Source organism: Ischnura elegans, chromosome 1 (assembly GCF_921293095.1).
Source record: "Ischnura elegans chromosome 1, ioIscEleg1.1, whole genome shotgun sequence".
Taxonomy (NCBI): domain Eukaryota; kingdom Metazoa; phylum Arthropoda; class Insecta; order Odonata; family Coenagrionidae; genus Ischnura; species Ischnura elegans.
This window is the reverse complement of record NC_060246.1, coordinates 125,600,661-125,620,826: the sequence shown is the minus strand read 5'-3', so window position 1 is coordinate 125,620,826 and position 20,166 is coordinate 125,600,661. Positions and strand designations below refer to the sequence as shown.

Sequence of the window (20,166 nt, the reverse complement as noted above, 5' to 3'; positions counted from 1 at the left end):
AGGATAAAATTGGTACTCCATAAACCACTTACTATTAAAGCAGTTTTTTTTGGAAAGCACTGAGTGGAATGAGGCTGCTGAAGTAGATTTTTGGAATGATTATAGGCCAGTTGCTATAGAGAATAATAATGCATAATACATATATCTCTGTGGGCAATGTTTTGCTCATGATTTCTTTAGAAAAATGTGTGGCTATGCCAATGGATGTACTTGTACATTCAGGTATCATGAAGTACTTTTTGTAGCCCACTGGAGGTCCAGATAATTGAAAGATCTACCTTATGCAAAGAACTTTGAAGAGAGTCCGAGTATTAAATGACATAATTTATTTTCTGAGATAACTAAGGCTAAGCTGGCAAGTCTTGTATAGGCTGATCAGATATATAGAGTGATGTGCGATGTTTGTTTGGATTTATGACTGCTGGTCAAATGAAATGATGGAAGCATTGGCGAAGATAAGATTTTTATGCTGGGGGGACAGCAATCATGCTGTGTGTTTTGGGGCTATTGAACTCCTCCCATTGAAACGGGGTATTCCATAGCCCCTAAGTGTTGGTGAAAAATTTGTTTAAATTAGCCTTCAAAGAAAGCATTTTAAGTAAAATCTACGACTAAAATTTATTTAAAATTTTGATTTTTATGTTTTTATTGTACTTGAATGTACAGGTTTCATACTTTTTTTTCGGAAAAATTGGCATTTAATTTAGGAAGCCAAGCTTCACCTGACACCCCCAAAACTCTACCCATGGATGAAAGTGCCCCTTCAACTATGCATATTCTGAGTGAAAGTAAATTTTCTTGTAATTTTGAAAATGCACGTATTTAAATTAACTTTTTAACCAAGAAGGGACTTTATCATCATTACTTAATAGGGGTGGATCCAGGATTTCTTTTTGAAGGGGGGGGGGGGGGGCACAAGCAAGGCCATATCAGGATTTTATCCTGGGGGGAAGGGGCAAGTATACCCCGTAATACAATTTGAACAATTACAACTGGATCATATTAAAAATCTTGCATAAGGGTCTGGGGAGGCACATGCCCCCCCCCCCCCCCTAGATCCTCCTATGCTCATTATTATACAGAAACTTGTTTCACTCCCTCGGGATGCAGACACACCTGTCACTCTCCAACTTGAGTCACCATGGGACCCTTTGAGGGGCCCAACTTGCCCTTTGCCCAGCCCTTTCATACCACCTCCCTAGCACTGTTAACTTTTGCATAATGCCTACCAAAATCGCCTGTGATCTGGAGATACTCTCTTTGCAGTCTTCCCCCTCCTGCAGGTAAATTTGTGCATGTTTTCATTCATAACACAATCATGTCATATTTCAATTCATTGGAAAATCCATTCACAAGGCGGAATGCTGAAGATCGGAATGCTAAGATATGGGTATCTCGACATAGAAATAGAGAAAAGCCTTCAGGGTGTAAAGGCAAAAAGTAGGCAGGAAAGAATGCTTTCTATGAGGTTCCATATGTCTTGGGAATATGTTGACCATGTTTTCCGATATTTAGTTGTAGGGTAAGACTTAACTAGTTCACAAGTTCATTACTGCAAGGAGGGGAGGAGCTGAATGGAAATTCTGGATCCTGATTTCTGGTAGGGCAGCAAGTGTATTTCATCAAGTACATGCTGTAAAATAATTTCCAGGGACCCTGACTTTCATAAATCTGGGGCCCTCAGAAAATGGAGCGGAATCCTTGACTGCATATTCAGCATCTTTCACAGAATTACATATACAATGTATCATTATGAAGATTAGCTAATTGTTCTATCGTTGCGTAACTAAACGATTTACTCGAATCAGCGAAAAAAAAATTCATGCGAAGGTTATGGTATTTGGAGATTGAATCAATACATGATCAGTTGTAGCCAACTGCTAGCGTTTCATACCAAGTTATCTACATGCTCACCACCTAGTCAATATCTTGCCGAAGTCCATAGAGAGTAATTGGGCCAAGGTTTGACATGGTTATAAAATTTTCTCAAAGGATTTTACATTTTATCATACTTTGAATGCAACATTTCGTTGCACACGATGCAAGAGTTATGGTATTGTTTAAAGTGATGCACACAAGCTGAAGACATCCTCGATGCCATGGAGATAATGTGATTGAAGGATACGTTCCATGAGAAATGAATCTGGAAACAATAGAAGTTATATAATCGAAATAATTATAGGTATTGAGTCTCATATTCTAAGACCGTGGTATTGAGTAAATTTGTAGTCACCATGGGCAATCAAGTGGTCATCAAAATAAGGATGGGCTCAATGTAAAACCCGTGCGATCCATGATATAAGCAGTGGACTGGAAAAAACTCGAATATTCGTACCACACATCATCACCCCTCGACGTTATCGGCCTTATTAAAATCGAAAAAGGCAAGGTTGACATCATAGTTAATCATCCTCTTAAATCACCTTACTAATAAAATTGAAAGAAACCTTGGTGTTCCGCTGGCCCATAGCTAAGTATTATTTGTAGAATTACGGCAAACTGGAGCAGTCATGTCGATCTTCATGATTACTAGGTTTTTCTGATTATCCGAAACCAATAGATCTTTCCGCGGCACGAAGAGTAAGCCAGCCATTTTCAGTTAATTGACACAGGGCATGCAGGGTGATCACAGGCAGGTTCGGGGAATTATTGATGAAAAAACAATACCATAACACGACAACACTTTATGCTCGGAGCAACCGGCCTGAACCGGCCAACCAACTGGCGTTATTGGGTTATTGGCGGTTATTGGTGAAAATTAATCTGTCAAATAAAATTAGATACGCTTTGATCTTTGTGAAAGTACAATTATAAATATGTTTACTCGTATTTCAATTTTAATATTGAGCGTTTCTGAGCTTGTTTTATTTTTTACCATCAACGCCTGTAACTGACGATTCCGTTGAATCACGTAGTACGTTGAAAATTGAGCAAAGTGCAACCGATATTACTTAGCGGAGAAAGGGATTACCGATTAGTACAAGGTAATTTAAGTACGGGCGTCTTATTAATAAATCCTCATTCCTGTTGCTAATTATATAGTGCATGTGTTCGTTATTTCGTACTGCTCCGTTTCTTTGCCGGGATATTATTATGTTATCTCGTGGTTGCTGTTTAGTGGTGTCTTTTCATGTAGTGGAAGTGTGAAGCTTCCCGCCTGTTGTACATGCCATAACAATTATCCGTCTTCTATGTTAATTTGAGTTATCTGATTTTATATTCGTATTAAGTCAACGAGAAACTAAAGGCACAAAATGGCGTCATAGAATGCAGTATATGTTTGTTGCCCAATATTAAAAAAATATGATTGGTATCTGAGAGGTTAGAAGTGACAAATTTGCGCCTGAAATGACTCATGCGATATTTTGTATACATAGGTGTTCTTTTCTATTTACTCGATCAGATATATGCAATCCGTGGCTGTTGTCGCATGTTGGAGGCTGCCGACAACAGCTGCTACTAACGGTTGATGACTGCTCAAGATGTCTGTCCACTACAAGTTTAAGTCCTCCTTGGAATATGATACTGTGACCTTTGATGGTCTTCACATTTCAGTGAGAGACTTGAAAAAGGCTATCCTTCACCAAAAACGTATTGGGAAAAACACGGACTTCGACTTGCAGATAACCAATGCCCAAACCAAAGAAGGTAAATGAGATGATTGTTTTTGGGAGTAAATAATTTGACATGTTTTAATGCCGTTTATTCTGCGCGATTTATTTAAATTTTCATACATATTGTGCTAATGACTAAGCTTTGGAGTCATTCCTATGGCCATTGGATAGGTAGCATTTCATCTAACGTAAGGATTATGTATTTCAGTCTACACGGATGATTCCACCCTTATACCGAAGAACACATCACTCACTGTCGCCAGGGTACCTCTATCTGCTTCACAATTGAAGAGAACATGGTAAGTGAACGTATTATTTCCTTGTTAGTGATAAACTTGGAAATTATTGCAGCTATTTCTAAGTATTTGTTGCCACTTCAATTTATCTTGTTCAACGTGTCCAACCAGTTCCCAATTACAGTCAGATTCTGGTTAGAACGTAGAACAAACGTAGAATAGAAGTTACTAGTCGGGAAATTTATGCCACAAGAGCAAATCGGGGCATTTAATACAGTGATATAGAGGTTTTCTTGACTGTGGTATGTGTTTTTCATGTTTATCAGAACAAGCATATTTGCTTTAAATTGTTATAGGAAATTTACTTAACCAGTAGGTTCTCTGCGCTGTCGCAGTTAATGCTCCATACTGGTTCCCTAGTGTAGTCTATGACAGTATGTTTCTTATTGTCCAATTTCAGATGTAAATTCAAGATTTATTTAGAATATGCCATTATCACTAAGTTACTAATTTGTATTTCACTAAGTTATTGCTAGTATCACCAATTAGCAGTTCTGGTATCATATTGAGAGAATTTACGCAAAGGGTAATACTTCAAGCAACTCATAATCTACCCTTCCGTTAAAGGGGAATTGGCGCCTCATACAAGTTAAACTGCCATGTTGGAAAAACGGTAGATATTGGCTGGCAAGAGTGGTGCCTTTTTAACTAAAATGAATTACTTTGTGGACATCATATTCAACATAGAGGCATCTTAGTTTTAACTAGTCCGCCATTAATTCTTTTAGAGAATGTGCTACCTCACCACAATTTTGACAAAAGGCATTTTCATAAACTTGTTCGCATGTTATATGTGTATACTGATCATTTCTTGCTATTTGATGTTGTAAAGTCATCCAACGGCCTACAAAAAAAGTAGTCCAATCAAATCAGTTTCCGGTGAAGTGAGTGAAGCAGCAATGTTTTCTGTGTAATGGTTTGAAGGGTTGTCATTCATGTCTTAGCCATTGCACTCTTGCTTCTTTCCTGTGTAAGGATCTGCACCAGTGGAAGGTCCCCTAGCAATATAATATAATGCTGTCACTGCTTTGTGATATTGCTGCAACTGTTAAGAAATTAAAACTGAAAAGCTAATAAAACAGTGGCACAGGTCTGAATTGTAATTGATTGTATGTCATCCAAAGTTAAACAAATTGCTTAATGTATGATTCATGTCAGTATATGTTTTTGGTGGTAATTTTACTTTGGAATTTGAAAGCCATATTTTTGTGTGTTTTTATTTTACATAAATTTCATGGAATTCCTTTGTTTTTTCTTGTAGGGACAGGGGAGAAGGAGGCCAACTTGTTTCGGTGATGACTAAGGCCGTATGTACTATGGAAATTTTTATTTTTATCTAGTGCCACTGGAATAGTAAATATTTTTTCTTGTGTGTGTTTCAACTTAGCAACCTTCTTGCATGTTTATACATCTGACTATGCTGTAGTTAATTTTTAGATATACCTGTACTTATCTAGTGAGCAAATTAGTTTTGTGTTGGTACAACAATTGTATTTTTTTTTAATGTAAGGAGTTTTCTCTATGCAAACACCTACTCAGAACTCATTATATTTCTTGAGTGTAATAAGGATGCCTCATAATCTATTTATTGGTTGCATCAATGGTTATGTATTTTGTCTTAGTAGACATCTGTGATCTTTTTTTATTGTACTCTAGGGAACATTAAAATCATTGACTTTTATTGTACTGTTTTGTGTTTGTTTGTTGTTGTGATAATACATCATAAGTGAGAGTCCAATGGTAATTTATTGATAGGATATTTTTTATGAATCGTGCATATAATATTAATTGGACTGTAATTTTCAAAACTTGATTAAAGTTTTTCTATCAGCCTAGTTATGTTCTAATTTTCATTATGCCATAGAGTAAGATTTTCAATTTCCTTTACCGACATCATGTTATTATCATGCTTTTTAGAAAATGTTGGTAATATTTAGTTCATGACCTCAAGGCAGTGCAGTTTGTGGTGTAGTCTTGTGATGCTTTTTTGGTGGTGGAAGAGAGACTCATGTTCTCAATAATGCCCATCATTCACATTTTTATACAGCAGGGATTGTGAACAGCCGTGTTTAGAGGAGGTAGTCTACCTCCTCCCCTTTTTCCTTAGTCAACGTAGTAATGATACTCTTCACAGAGGGCAGCTCGAAAAAGTGTAGGTAACTGCCGCATGATGGGTGCTTTCCAATTGTGCTCTGTGCTGATCTGTTTTAAACTGTTTAGATCAGTGCGTGTCCCACTCGCAGCTCTGACGTCATTTGTGCTAAACAGATGGGAGCACATCCTGCACCGTTGTTCATCTGCGCTAGCAGACAAAACTTGTGATGGCAGGAAATTATATTGCTGATGGAAAATGAATTTCACCATCTCAAAGATGATTATTATGATCATTTGCGAATAATGAACAATAATTTGATCTATATGTCTTAGATAAGTTTAATTAACCTCGTAATTTGGGAAATATAATATTTTCTTCTTCAAACATAATGGCTGATAAAACATGAGCAAAGGACGATAGCAAGAGGAGGCTACTAGATTTTCTAGAGTAATTGTCCTGATCAAAAAATTAGAAATGGAGAATGTAAGCTAAACTAAAATGTTATAGTGCTTAAATTCTCTGCAGATTTATTTCATTAGCTTACATGAACAGAAGGCGTATAATATACAAAATTTCCTTTACCGTTCATGTGGTGTTAATTGCATTCCATTAATTATAATTCAGTACTGTGAAATTACTATAGAATCGGCAGATTTATAATGTGGTGTTAACATTTTTTTACAGCTTTACCTGCGTGATATGGGTGTAAGTTGTATATTTATCTCAATGCAGAAATGCGAAATTAAGTTTAACTGCCGGCACTGTAGTGGTACGGGAGAGGTAATTATTAAGTAGCGATAGTTCCATTATTTTCTTTCAATTAATACTTTCTAGTGCTTTAACTAAATACAAAATGAAGTAGAGGAACGATTATCATCCTTCTGCATTAATCATGTGGCAAAGGTCAGTTCATAAGCGACAGTCATTTGAACATTCAACTTTTGCCACCGATCGGTCCACCATTTCTAAATTCATCAGCGTAGATGTGTTCCAATCGTCTGTTTCTATGTGTGCCAATGTGTTTTAATCTGTTGCGATGTGAGCTAATCTGCGCAAGGTGATTGGAAAGCACCTGATGGCAGCACTAGCATGGAGCGGCAAAACTGGATATTCAAATATGTCCCCGGTGTATAAAGTAATAGTAATACTCGCATATCCTGAAATACTAAAATTTTTGTTTCTTTTAAATTAAAACTAAAAGTCGTAAAATTTTAAGTAATATTTATTGATTAAAAATAAAAAATTATGATACATTTACAAAGCAAGGAAACATTAACATTTGAAAAAGTATTAAAAGAACTCTGAAAAACAATAGATCATCACTTCAGCGTTTAATGTTGGAAGCAATTTCAGTAAAAGTTACAATCTACTAAGGCAATTGACAACTGACATTCAGGGACATAGAGAGAAATATTGCTTACTCGAACACATTGAGAATAGGACAGTTGTGAATCCAATGCATTAATAGGCGCGTGAGCAATGAATAGCAATAGGACAACTAACTCAAACCCTGGCATATGAAGTTAAAGTCAGTTCAACACAGCCTAACCATGCAAGACAATTAAACCGACAGACATTCGGAGGCAGTTCAACACAATCAAGAAAGGGCATTTGTGAATGCAATGCATTAAAATAGGCTTGTGAGCATTGAATAGCAATCAAACACTGGCACATGAAGCAAAAGGCAGTTCACCACTGCATAACCATGCAAGGCAATTAAACCAACACACAGTGGTCCCAATCGCTAATCTAGCGGGACAAAAGTCAGTTTTGCAACTTTTAAAAATAAAGTCGCCGTAGGTGTCGCGATATCCGCAATTAAATGCGTCATCATGATTGGTAACTTTTACAACGTTTATATTAGTTATAACAATGTTATGCAGCTGCAAAGTCACGCATTGAGATTGCCTACCATCCGCCTACACCTAGACGGTGGCTGACTCGCTAGCATTAACACGTACCTGCTAGATAGCAATAACGCAAGGAACGACAATTTCTAACGGGATCTTAAAGCCATCGGTATATAGCATTATTTAGAGTGATTTTTCTTCAAATATGATTGTTTTAAAATACTAGATTTCAAATGGCAATCTCTCAGTCTTTAAAACCTCATTTTATTATCGACTTCAATTGTTTAAATTGACTTATAAAAAATATATGTCGAGGTAGGATTGCGAAACCTTCAAAGACATGTGGAAACGTCCTTATAGTTATAGATACTTTTATCACATTTTGCGCCTACTTGCGCTTTTTGACAATAATGCCCTTTTTGTTCTATGAAGTTAACAAACGAAAGCCGTTGAGACGCAGGCCTGGGGGCATTTCCTCGGACGACGCCTGGAATATCGGGATAAATTTCGCTAGAGAAGAAATATTTTTAATTTTAACTTTTGCAGTTTTGAAGGGTTTACATTTTTATTAATAATTATGGTATAGTTATTACATGGCTTACAATTTTTTACATTTTTATATAGATAGGGAAAATCATGTCGCATCCAGAGCGATTCAACGTACCGGCGGTAAATCGCATGGAATTGTTATAATTGCTGAGGGAAAAAAGACTATAGATGTTTTATTAAATGCGTAGAACATAAATTAGGATTTGAAAGTTGCAATGAAGATACCTCAAAGGACATCAGGAAAATTGTGATGCTATTTTAAAGTAATTTTGATAAAAAGTGAAAACAGAGCTCAGAAAATACGGCAGATTTTGGTAGATGTGAACAGTCTCTTTTGAAGGATATATCGAAAGTAGAACCTTGTTTTGCAAGCCAGATTTCATTGCCAAGCTCTGGGAAAAAATATGCGGCTGCAATTATATAAGACATAACTGAAAACATACCAAAGAGAGCTACCAACTATAAGAAGGCTTAATTGTCTTCACCTTTGATTCAAATACCATATTCATCATCAGAAGCTTTGTCCTTTTCCATGGAAAAAAACCTACTAAACAAAAGTGCGTAAACATCAGAAGAGAGGCCAACCAGAGACGGTGCGATATTTATCCCTCATACAAGATAAATTTGAACTCAAAGTTGTCTTGCTATCCCCCATCACAAGAACTGACCATTACTGATACTTCGGCCGATGTCAAATTACTGGCTCTAGTGAATTACACTATTTTGGCTCAGAGAGATGTTGTCGCCGCTTTCCTTCGGTCTGGTAATGAATTCAAACTAACGATGATATTTAAATGGGGTTAAAATGGGAGTAATGGGCACAAGCAATATAAGCAAAGATTTGTATTTCGGAAGGAATTAGGTCCAGTGGAAGATTCCTATATGTTTTCCATTTCTATGTCAGCTAAAATCAAATGATAAAAACAACATCTTATGGCATAATACCAGGCCATCTTCGATCAGGTATTGTAGACCCATTAAATTATTTCTGGAAGATGAAAGTTAGGAGATAACTGTGAAAGGAGTGCAAAAGATAGAGGCGCAGATCTCTCTACTGATGCCCTTGGTCATCGAAATAAACGGGAAGAAATTGTACATAGTATCAGAATTTTGACATTAAAAGAATCCTGACATTTCATCAGGCATTGCTGGAGTAGGGGTGGATTTATTTAAATGGTTTGGAGCACTTTCCTGTGGTTTCTCCATAAGTGCAAGTGTATTTGAGAAGTATGCTCAAAAAACAGAAAAAATATACATGCGTCATACTCATGGAATTATATGCCTTTCACGGTACATGAAAGCAAGCATATTCGTAAATTCAAAGAAAATCACGCGCAAAAATAATCAAGAAAGGGCACAATTACAGATGTTTTTAACCTACTATTAGTCACATCTGATCCTTATGTTTCCAGTATTAGTTCATTGCACCCAAGGCATTGTTATTCCCTCTCGATGGATGTCAGACAGCTTCTCAGGGAACCAATATTACCTGTTCCTAATGAAATGAGTAATGTTGAAGAGATGGAGGATGTGGAGTCGGTAAATTTCGGAGATGAAGGGAGTTGGGAGAGTAATAATGGTGAAGGTGACTAATATTCCGCAGTTCACATTCGGTGAAAAATGATTTTATGTGTATCTCCAGTGTTTAGGAGTATGTATATTTTTAACGTAATCAGTTCATTAAAATAAGAAAAGCGCATTACTATAGATTTTTAAAATGATTTTCTGCATATTTTTCTAAGTGTTTAAGTTTCTAAGTAACACGAAATTTTTTTATAAATAAAATTTTAATTTTTTTCATAAAAACCACCTTGAAAAGACCTATGATAGTGTTATTTTGTGTTTTTGTCTATAATTTGGCAATTTTGAATGTTTTCACGACAAAAGCTCTTAAGTTTTTTGGGAAAAATAATTTTGTCCCGCTAGATTCGCAATTGGGACCACTGTGCAACAGTTGGAGGCACTTCAACACAATCAACAAAGGACAGTTGTGAATGCAATGCATTCAGTAATAGGCGTGTGAGCACTGAATAGCTATCATACTACTAGCTTTAACAATAGCGTACGAAGCAAAAGGCAGTACACCACATCCCATCCGAAATATGGGCACCACACCCTGTCAAAATGTGGTTGTACCAGCGTGGGCAAGTTCAGGCAAGTTCGACCACGTGAGTTCCACGAAAACCCTCCCCTACCTCCCCCTCACCGATTCCGTCACCTCCCCTACAGCTATTGATACTTCTCCTAGTTGGCGTGACAGTGCCCCTAGTTACCCGGAAGCCCTGTAAGACATCGCAGCGGCTGATATACAGTTAACTCTTGTTATTACAAAGTTCACAAGACCAAAAAATTGGAGGTTCATAATAGCAAAGTTCATGTGAACATTTCTTTAAGGAATCATCAAAAAAATAACAGTAAGCCCATGCATTGCTTAGCACAAATTCGTTCCCCTGGGAAACATCCCAACACTGCTTTTCCTATAATCATTTAACCTTTACACTCTCTTGGCAAAATGTGAAATTGCGCTAAGTACAAAGAAAATTACTCATTTGACGCATATTAATAGTTTTATTTGCCTCAAATCTTATTCTTTGTTAATATTTTCGTCGAAATTGATTGCGGTGTAAAGGGTAAAAACATAACCCACTCCTATTCCCTCTGGATAGCCGACCTGCCGTCCCTCTGTAAACAATAGGGTTCTGTGAAAGAAGGAGGTGGAAGGGAAGACGAGCGTGAAGGACGCAAAGGACGAATCCCTTGTTTTGGTGATTCGAAGAAAGGGCTTGTTGTGGTAGTTCAAGCTTATTTTGGTGCTGCATAAGCATGTGACAATGCTGTGATTAGGTGAGGGTGTGAGGTGTGTTTGGGGGACATCAATTGGTTGCAAACCATGCTGGCACAGGGTTTTCTGCCCCTCTTTTTGTGCTGTCAACGGACAACTCTCGCCAGCTGGACTGTATGTAAGGCATCGAGTATGGTTATCCTGCAGAATGCAACACTGCATCTCAATTTTGCGCTGACTCACGATTGTGACAAACTGAACTAGTTGGGCGTGTGACACAGCCGGATCCGGAGAAAAATGCTCTCTCCAGTAAAGAAGAATGGGGGAAATGCTGAACAGTTCCTCACTTCACACCGGTTTCAAAGATAGTGTAACCGCATTAAAGCAAGTATGGGATATTGCGAGACCCCCGCCATTATGAGAGATAGTCGAAGCACCATCAATTGACCCTATGATTAGCATGTAAAAAAATCTGTTTTTACGAGATATCCTTTTGGTGTTGGTACTCTTCATAGCGAGAGTTTCCATCGCCCAAAAACCGTTGTGAATTTCACAAAGTATTTTCTGAATTTTCTGAATTTTTTTTCTGAATTCAACAAAGAAAACCGCTTGTGAATATGAGTTTTCCTTTGCAAGATATTCAATGATAAATATAACGAATTTTAAAATCGTGTCAAAAACTCCCTCATCCCCCAAGCCACTGTCTACGCAGCCTCGATGATGTCATAGGTGCTGAAATAATGGCCGTTGGAAGGGGGATACGTTAATTTTAAGTTGATGTTATCGACGGCATCTCTTTCATTTAAGTATGTAATTAGAACAATTTTCATGTTTTCTAATGTCCGCTATGCTTATGTGTACAATAACTTCATCCATTTATTCGTATGTACCAGAAAATTTGTCGTTTAGGACTGCCTGTGCTTGTATTTTAAGGTGAATTCCAGTCAATGCAACTTCTGCTCGCTGATTGGAGATTTCTAGGAACATCTTTTGTGCCAAAATAGTGTTACTTTCAACGTGACAACTGCTGTTAAGCTACTGCTAACAATCACAGTGCCAGTGATTGTAATGCACAATGTTTGACAACGTTGAGAAATATCGGCAAAGAGTTATAATTATCCGTGTTCCATCGTGATTGAATTGCAAAAAGTGCTACATTAGACCCTCGTTATTACGAAGTTCACGGGATCGGACTGTAACAACAAAGTTCATATGAATGTTTCTTTTGGGAATCATCGAAGGAAAAAAAAAATTCTATGTCAAAATTTCTTGTCTCTTCAATCTCCCTTACTTATAATCTTCAGAGTCATGTGTATAATATACGTAATTAAATTATGCACAAGTCCTCAATAAATGAGGAAGATGCTTTCCGAGACCTTGCTCGTAAGTTGATAAACCTATACAAGGCATCGAGGAGATTGGTTATTGTGCAGAATGCAACACTGCATCACAATCATATGTTGGCTCACGATTGTGATGAACTGATCTACCTTGCAATGTAGGTGGAGCCCTAAAAAAATTGCTGTCTGCCGGAAGAAAGAATGGGCCAAATGCTGAACAGTTCCTGACTTCACATTGGATGATATGGTACTTTGTTCAGATTATGCTCAAAGTGCGTGTTCCTCTATGCCACGTCGTGTCGCATTGGCAAACTCCAAAGTTGCCAAATTTGAAATTTTGGGCGCACTTGAATTTTTTGAATGTTCTTATCTCTGAAAGTTCGTAAATCCAATGTGCATAGAAAGAGGACTGACTGTATGTCCAATTTACGAGCGTTAATGAGTGGGTCAATATAATTCCACCGGAATGGAGCTTATTACAGTAAAACTTCGATTTTACGCACTTTGATTTTACATCAAGTCTCGTCTTTACGCAGCGACACTCAAGTCCGGCCGGAAAGCATAGGGAATTGCAATGGTGAAACTTCGATTTTACATCTTTTCTTGATTTTACACAGTTTTTCGATTTTGCGCAGCATAACCCCAGCCCCAAAGAGGTCGCTAATCTTGATTTTACGCAGTTGTCTTTCGGCTTGTTTTGAAAATCCGACTTGAGCAATATGAAGTTAGGTTATTTATTCGTCTCAATGAGTTGCAAAAAGGATTACAAGAATGGTTGAAATGACGTCGCGCTGCTGAGCGTGAAACTAAAAACATCGCAAATCCAATTATAGCTTCCCCGTGCGCCCTCTTAGCAGTGGCGGCACGTGCGTATACTCATGTTAGCAAGTGCACACCCAAATATGAATGAATGATCGAAGAAAACTATTACTTTGCAACGCGAAGGATAAAAGTACTGTCTGCATATGCAAGAAACATGAGCCTCCGAACTCTACAGCTATCTCCTTTTCGAATTCACCGCTCTACAAGTGTGCGATCCCGTGGCATCATGCCGGGCGCATTTTCGGTCTGTGCGATCGCTTGAGGGAGCTCTGGTGGGACGAGGTAAGCGGGGGGGTATGTGCTGTTCAAAGGGGCGATGGGAGCAGACTCAAAACCATGCGAATGCGCATGTTTTTGGTGACTGACTAGCAGGTAGTGTAGTGGTGTAGCCGCCACCTACACTACCTGCGCCCAGGATCCTAGTCCGTCTACAGAGCCATCTGTATAGCCGTTTTCTACACTACTTCCTCATAGGGTGTAAGGAAAAGAGAATGAATATCAACTACCGTCACTTGTAAAGGCTGTTTTACACGGTACACGGAATTGCGCAGGTTAGAGCTGCATTCATTTCTAAAATGGCGTGGAATTGCGCGAATGCATGAACGAAATTAAAACAGGGGCTATTTTGCCGTCTCGCATCCACGCATTCTCGCATGTGTTCTAGCAATTCACCGCTTTTCACGACGCAATTTTGATTGCGCCTTCACACGTATGTCAGACTACGCAATTCCGTGTACCGTGTAAAACGGCCTTAAAGGTTAGTTGGGAATAATTATTTTCATACATGCTAATATTATTTCTGTTCATGCAATTTTAAGGGTAGAGTGTATCAGTGATATGTTTTGCTTGCTATGTATTCTATTACGACGAAATATGACGCTCATGGATTAGGATTAACATAATATAATTAAATCATCCTATATCTGCTCTAATGCACACCCTAGATAAATTACCACCAGCCGCCACTGCCTCTTAGTAATATTTCAGGCTCCTTTATGAACGCGAATGTCACTCTCAGTTCACATTCGCCGTAGAAGGATATCGAAACCTAAAACACACGGCAATCGCCGTGTGTGCGTAACTACTTTTGATTAAGACAGATGATCACCGGAGATATTAACATTATCACCTTTCGTTTATTATTTGACTTATTGATCGATGCTGTTTATAACATATTTATTGTAATTACAGTAGATGGTCGTAAATCTGGAATTATGAGCTACGGAATATCTATCCCTAATGGGAGGTTTTCTAGAATTTTGCCAACGCTGTTTTCCGTCGCCCCAGCAAAATATAATGGCGAAATGAGTCGTTAAAAATCCTCCCGTGCCAAAATTTTGGCATCCAAGGTGATCCAAAAAAGATAGTCGTACGTACAGTATGGACGTTAGTCGATGGTGATTCAACACGATGGTAAAAGCAGTATGCATTGCCTCATTCCGCGGGCTAACCCCACATCTGCGGGACGAATGGAGGCGAGGGAAAGTTGCTTGTGTGGCACGCTTATCAGCACTGAATCAACTTGTATCTCATTGTCAGTGGGTTTAAATTAAACATGGTTGGAACTTGAATAGCCATTAGCTTAACTCCGCTAGGTGGCAAGCGTTTTTTTTTAACGGAACGGGAGTTTATGCCCTCGGAGAACAACTCGATTCGTCAATCGTCATGTAATCATTGAAGTCAAATTCAAGATGTGAGTGATAAGGCAGTCCCTTTAAACTCAGGAATGGCTTTGTACCATTAAATCGAAATACAAATGTGTCCGGTGTTGTTATCAGGTATGGGGAAGCAAAATATTATGTGAAGACGAGTCACACGACTTGTGAGTCGAAGGTCCCGGCGCTGAATTCGTGGAAGAATGACGATAGAGAATCTATACCCGGTAGATTCATCCACTAATGCCAAAATTTCATGGGAAAATGCTTTTTTAATGCGTAAAAATTATGAAGTGGGAAAATTTTTCAGGACTATTAATCATTTTTTTACTCATCACTGGCGGAATGACGGAAGTTATTATGGCGGTTATTTAAATAGCTCACTTAAAAAAGTGATCTAAACACTGGAAAAATCTGAATTTCCGAAAATTCTGGGTCCTGTGTGCTACGTATTATCTATGGTATGCTATGTGGAAGGAGGTAACCGACAGCTGGGGTTATTAGCACCATGAAGTAAGGGCTGAGGGGATAGAAACCCTATGTTATAATTAGCCAGGATGTAATGAGAGACTCCAAAGGGACCAGGACTTAACGTCACATTTGCTGGACAGAGTGGTGCACTGGAAGTGTCCTCCACATTACAGTCAAGTAGGGATAGGGCCATATCTTAAGCTTATGTCTAGTTATACCACTGCCTCACCCAGGTGTTGAGGGAAGGTAGGACAGCAGCTAGATACAACAAAATTGCTTAGTTTTGATTACAGCTGTTGCCAATTGGTCAGGATAGGCAGTGAAAGAATCACAAATACCTAAACATAATCGGATTCAAAGAAACTTGAAAAATTATTCCCATTTATCGATCCTGAAACATCTAGAATGAGATGCTTTTTCACCTGAAGAATTAGATATTAGATTTTGCCAATGTCCAAATGATTTTTTTTGCATTGAAGCTCAGTGGAAAGGCAAATATCCGACCATACGTCCGCTGATAAGGAGAACCCCCCCTCCTCCTATCCTTTCTGCTCCTTCCTTTCCTTCCCCTAACTGCTAGCGCTTCGTGCTTTTAAGTAACCATATGTTTCCATGAATGTCTTAAAACGAATCGAATCGTGCAGTTGATGGCACGGCACCATTGACGGCTGCTGTTCATGTCACGACGCCGTGAAATTCAGGCCGCTTTCAGATGAGACGACTCTCTGCCATGCTGTGGGCCGTGCTGTAAACGGCGGCCTGGTCCTAGCCAGCGGCCATGTTTAATTCAACGAAATTGTTACATTATACCAACATTCAAGGTTTTCCTGCCACAAGTTATCCAATAATGCTGTCTAATGCGTCGGAGTGAGTCACCGGAATTACTGCTTGGCATTGACACGTAACGGGCGCATGAGTTTGTATTTCCGCTCTTCCACATCCACGTTAATTTCTTCCAGCACATTTTTAATTCATAATATGTAATTCTTCAGGTGAGAAAGCGCCTCATTGTAAATATTTCAGAATTAATACATGGGAATGGAAGAGAGAGGCTGTGATAAATTTAACGGCAAATTCTGGCGGAGAAATCACTACAGTGCACGATATTACACGGATGCGTTATGCGCGAGACTAAACGAGCCAATTGACCTTGGAATTGTAATAAGATAGAGCAAATGAATGTCGGCAGCGTTAAACAATGAAGGCTTAGGCTTTAATAGATTATGACTCCTTAGATGTGATTTTTTCGCTAATCCACCTAAAATCGCAAAAAACACGAAATTTCGTTTTTATTTACCGATTACGCGTTATTGCGTGTTATTTCGCAATATCGCGTCTTGCGACATACTCGGACCTCTATATATATATATCCAGCTAAATGCCATTGCATTTTGGCAGAACTTCTTAATATAGTTCATTTTGTAACTACGGTGACTGGGTTTAGATTCGTAATTTCGTAGTTATGAAAATTTTGTAATGATTCTTTTATTGTAGATTGGATAGGCCTTTTCGTCAGGACCATCATTTGCTTTGTAATAACGAGAACTTCACAATAACTTTGTTCGTATTAGCGAGAGTCAACTGTATTACACTATCGATAAATGTCTAACGGTGATGTAAAAATTGTCAGTGGGGTGTTCACCTCCCGTTTTTTACCGTAGATATGACATTTCTCGATGAAGCTATCAAGATCAAAACTTTGTATGAAGTTTGTTTTTCTATTATATCAACGTCGAGTAGTGAGAAAAGTCACCTGTGTCACTTGCATGGGCTAATTTAAGGCTTTAAATTAGAGAATAAATTGTAGAATACTAGGCGTATATATCACTTTGCGGCCTGTAAAATATCGAAAGATATTGTACAACAAGTAAATGAAATATAGGTAGGAGCCCATGGGACAAAACTGGCATTGAACGGGGTACGTGCTGGTTCAAAACCAAGCAAATCTTCTACTTCTCTAGCCTCTTGCTGATTGTATGATATACATAGCACAAAAGAGCCCACGGGCAAGAAAATAGCACGGAAACAAGTTGTGGGTCAAATGACCCCAGCTGTCAATCTGGGTAGAATATGTCATAAAAATTAAAAACAAAACATTATAGTTGAATTTACACTAATTTATCAAAATATAGATCAAAATGAATAAAGTGAAAATGTTCCATAATTAAAAAAAATGTTTTAATAAAAGATAAATAAATTTTAATTCTAAAAATGGGTCCAATGACCCCTGCCATCCTTCTAGTGTAAAGACGACAAGGCTTCAGTGAAGTAGCTGACAATTATTTCAATCTCTTTTTCCTTTAACAATTGAATTAAATTAATTAACTGTTAAAACAACTGAAATATTTAAAACAATTGCTCAATATCATTTACTTGGAATTTTCTATTTAATTTTGTGTTTAAATATAATAATAATAATATTTATTGTTCTTGGACAATTATCCATTAAGAACATAAATTGGCTACTGCATACAAAAGAGCTCACAAAATAAACTTTTACAGAATACATACAAAATATTTCCAAATGAATACAGCACAACTAACACGGCAGGGCATAAAAATAAAATCTTGAAGTCACTCACAATTATATCAAGAAAACCTAAGTATACATAGTGTACACACATACTCATCACAGTATTTAGAGTAGAACATGAATAATGATAAATCATTTACTCTAACAAATTTGGCATGCAATTTCAAACAGGCCTGAGGTAAATATTATAAAACATTTAATTATGAATAGTTGAAATCACAATGACGACTAAATGCATACTTTACTAGTTTGAAAACCTGTAAATACTTTCCAATAGCATGGACACAAATTTTTACTCATGCTAATGGTATTGCAACTTCGATATATTTTGTATTTCTCATTGTTCAAGTAGTTTGCTGGTATATTTTTAGCACCCTCACTTATTGCTACCAAACCCACATCCAAAAAAACTATTAAGATTGATAGCTAGAAACCACAGGAATAGGCAAACCCATTACAGTGAAAAACAATACAATAATACTAGAAGTACTAAATGAAGGGACATACTTTCAAGGGTTTGAATAGATAGAAGAAATCTTAGCTTGAAAGAAGACAAAGATGCGGAATCTTTTACATCCTTTGGAATACCCTTCAACAAACTTCCGACAACAGAGAAGGTTTTTCATAGGCGTTAGTTCTGTGTTTGGGGTTGATAAATCTGGAGCCATTCTTGTCAAAATTTTGAATTTCTAATTTCTGACGAAAAAAAATTGCTTCAGGCAGCTTGGCTGATCATCATCAAGAGAGAAGAGGTATATACCAAGCAGGTACTTTCTCTTGGCTTTTGCTTTCAACCAATCAAGACGGTTGAAATAGGGCGAAATGTCATCATCCTTTTTTTATATTAAAAATAAACCTAACGCACATATTTAATAAGCGTTGAATCTTAGCATTGTGCTCATCAGTTAGATCCTGATAGACCTAATATGTATGCAAGACCTATACAGATTTTGTTATAAATATTTTTCTACACTCTAGTGAAATGCTCTGGGAACTGAGTATTTGCAAAGTGTTTTTTTTTTTTAATATAAACACATTTCAGTACTGTTGATGATTGTGAGAAGCCTGAGGAAGGATTTATAATTCAGAAAAAATAGTCTCCAAGACTTGAAGTGTGTGGAAGAACAGACATTATTAAATAATTTGTATAAACAATGAAATGGACAATATTCATGTTAATACTACTATGAAATGAACAATATTTGGGATACTTCCCCTTGCAGAAAAACAAAAATATGGTGACCAAAAAACGGCCGCAAATTGAGGCATTTAATAATGAAGCAAAATATTAATGAATGGACACGCCACATTGGCAGCTTATGATGTGTGTTGCGCCTGGTTGACACATAAGACATCCCACAGGAGTGTACCCGTGAATTACATTGACATTAAACACATTTCAACATAATGTTATTATTTTAACTTATAATTTTTCAACTGACATCACTTTTCCGAACAGTATCTCGGTAAACATCTAGGTACCCTTATCAAAGATACATTAGATTTCAATTACAGCATATTTCAACGATGACTTTCGATTTATCACCCAGTATAATAAAAATAAAATCCTTTCCCTAACTTGTAAATAACTTAAGGATGATGGTGCCATTTGCCATGTTCCTTATTCATTGCTTATACTGTATTTCTCCGAATATAGTCCCCCTTCAAGTATAGTCCCCCCTCTAATTTTGAGGCTTTAGTTTTGGGGTAAAAAAAAATGCATAAGAATATAGTCCCCCCTTTACTTTTACCACGGGTATTTTTGGAGGAAAAGGGGGCACTATATTTAGATAAATACGGTAATTTGAGTGAAAAATATGACTAAAAGTATTTATTTTGAATTTCTGAAGAAAATGTTCTCATTATGGGATAGGAAGAATGGATGGATATGTTTCTTAGGTGATGCTCTCTGTTAATGTGATCTTAAGCAGGGTATCCAGCACATTCAATGTGCTGGATATTATTGTGTTAATTGCTTACTTTTTTGATGATGTAGAAATTTCAAACTTAGAGGGTACCCCACCTAAATAGACGAAGCACTTCTTTCTGGAGACGATCATAGGATTGGTGTGACTTGGTGAAGTGGCAGGAGTAGTATTCTAACTTACCTGGGGTTTCTGGAAATATCTATGGTATACTGCATAGATTTTTCAAGTACA

The 20,166-nt window shown here is 37.5% G+C and overlaps 1 protein-coding gene and 1 long non-coding RNA gene across 4 annotated transcripts in view; one reads left to right on the top strand and one right to left on the bottom strand.

Annotated features, from left to right (window-relative positions):
- Positions 1 to 1,065: 1,065 nt before the first annotated feature.
- LOC124169325 lies at positions 1,066 to 2,747 on the bottom strand. Its single transcript, XR_006867095.1, has 3 exons — positions 2,448 to 2,747; positions 2,234 to 2,365; positions 1,066 to 2,143 (listed from the first exon to the last, which is right to left on the bottom strand). It is a non-coding gene; the product is annotated as an uncharacterized LOC124169325 (long non-coding RNA).
- Positions 2,748 to 2,887: 140 nt separating this feature from the next.
- LOC124169276 (E3 ubiquitin-protein ligase RBBP6-like) overlaps positions 2,888 to 20,166 on the top strand; it is a 156,438-nt gene continuing 139,159 nt past the window's right edge. For 2 of the 3 annotated variants that reach the window (XM_046547857.1, XM_046547844.1), the window contains exons 1-4: positions 2,888 to 2,984; positions 3,404 to 3,648; positions 3,823 to 3,913; positions 5,172 to 5,217. In XM_046547857.1, coding sequence (XP_046403813.1) covers positions 3,483 to 3,648; positions 3,823 to 3,913; positions 5,172 to 5,217 — 303 coding nt within the window. In that variant the 5' untranslated portion in view covers positions 2,888 to 2,984; positions 3,404 to 3,482. Of the gene's footprint in view, positions 2,985 to 3,025; positions 3,322 to 3,403; positions 3,649 to 3,822; positions 3,914 to 5,171; positions 5,218 to 20,166 lie in introns of those variants that run through there. The other variant, XM_046547852.1, reaches the window with a different exon arrangement.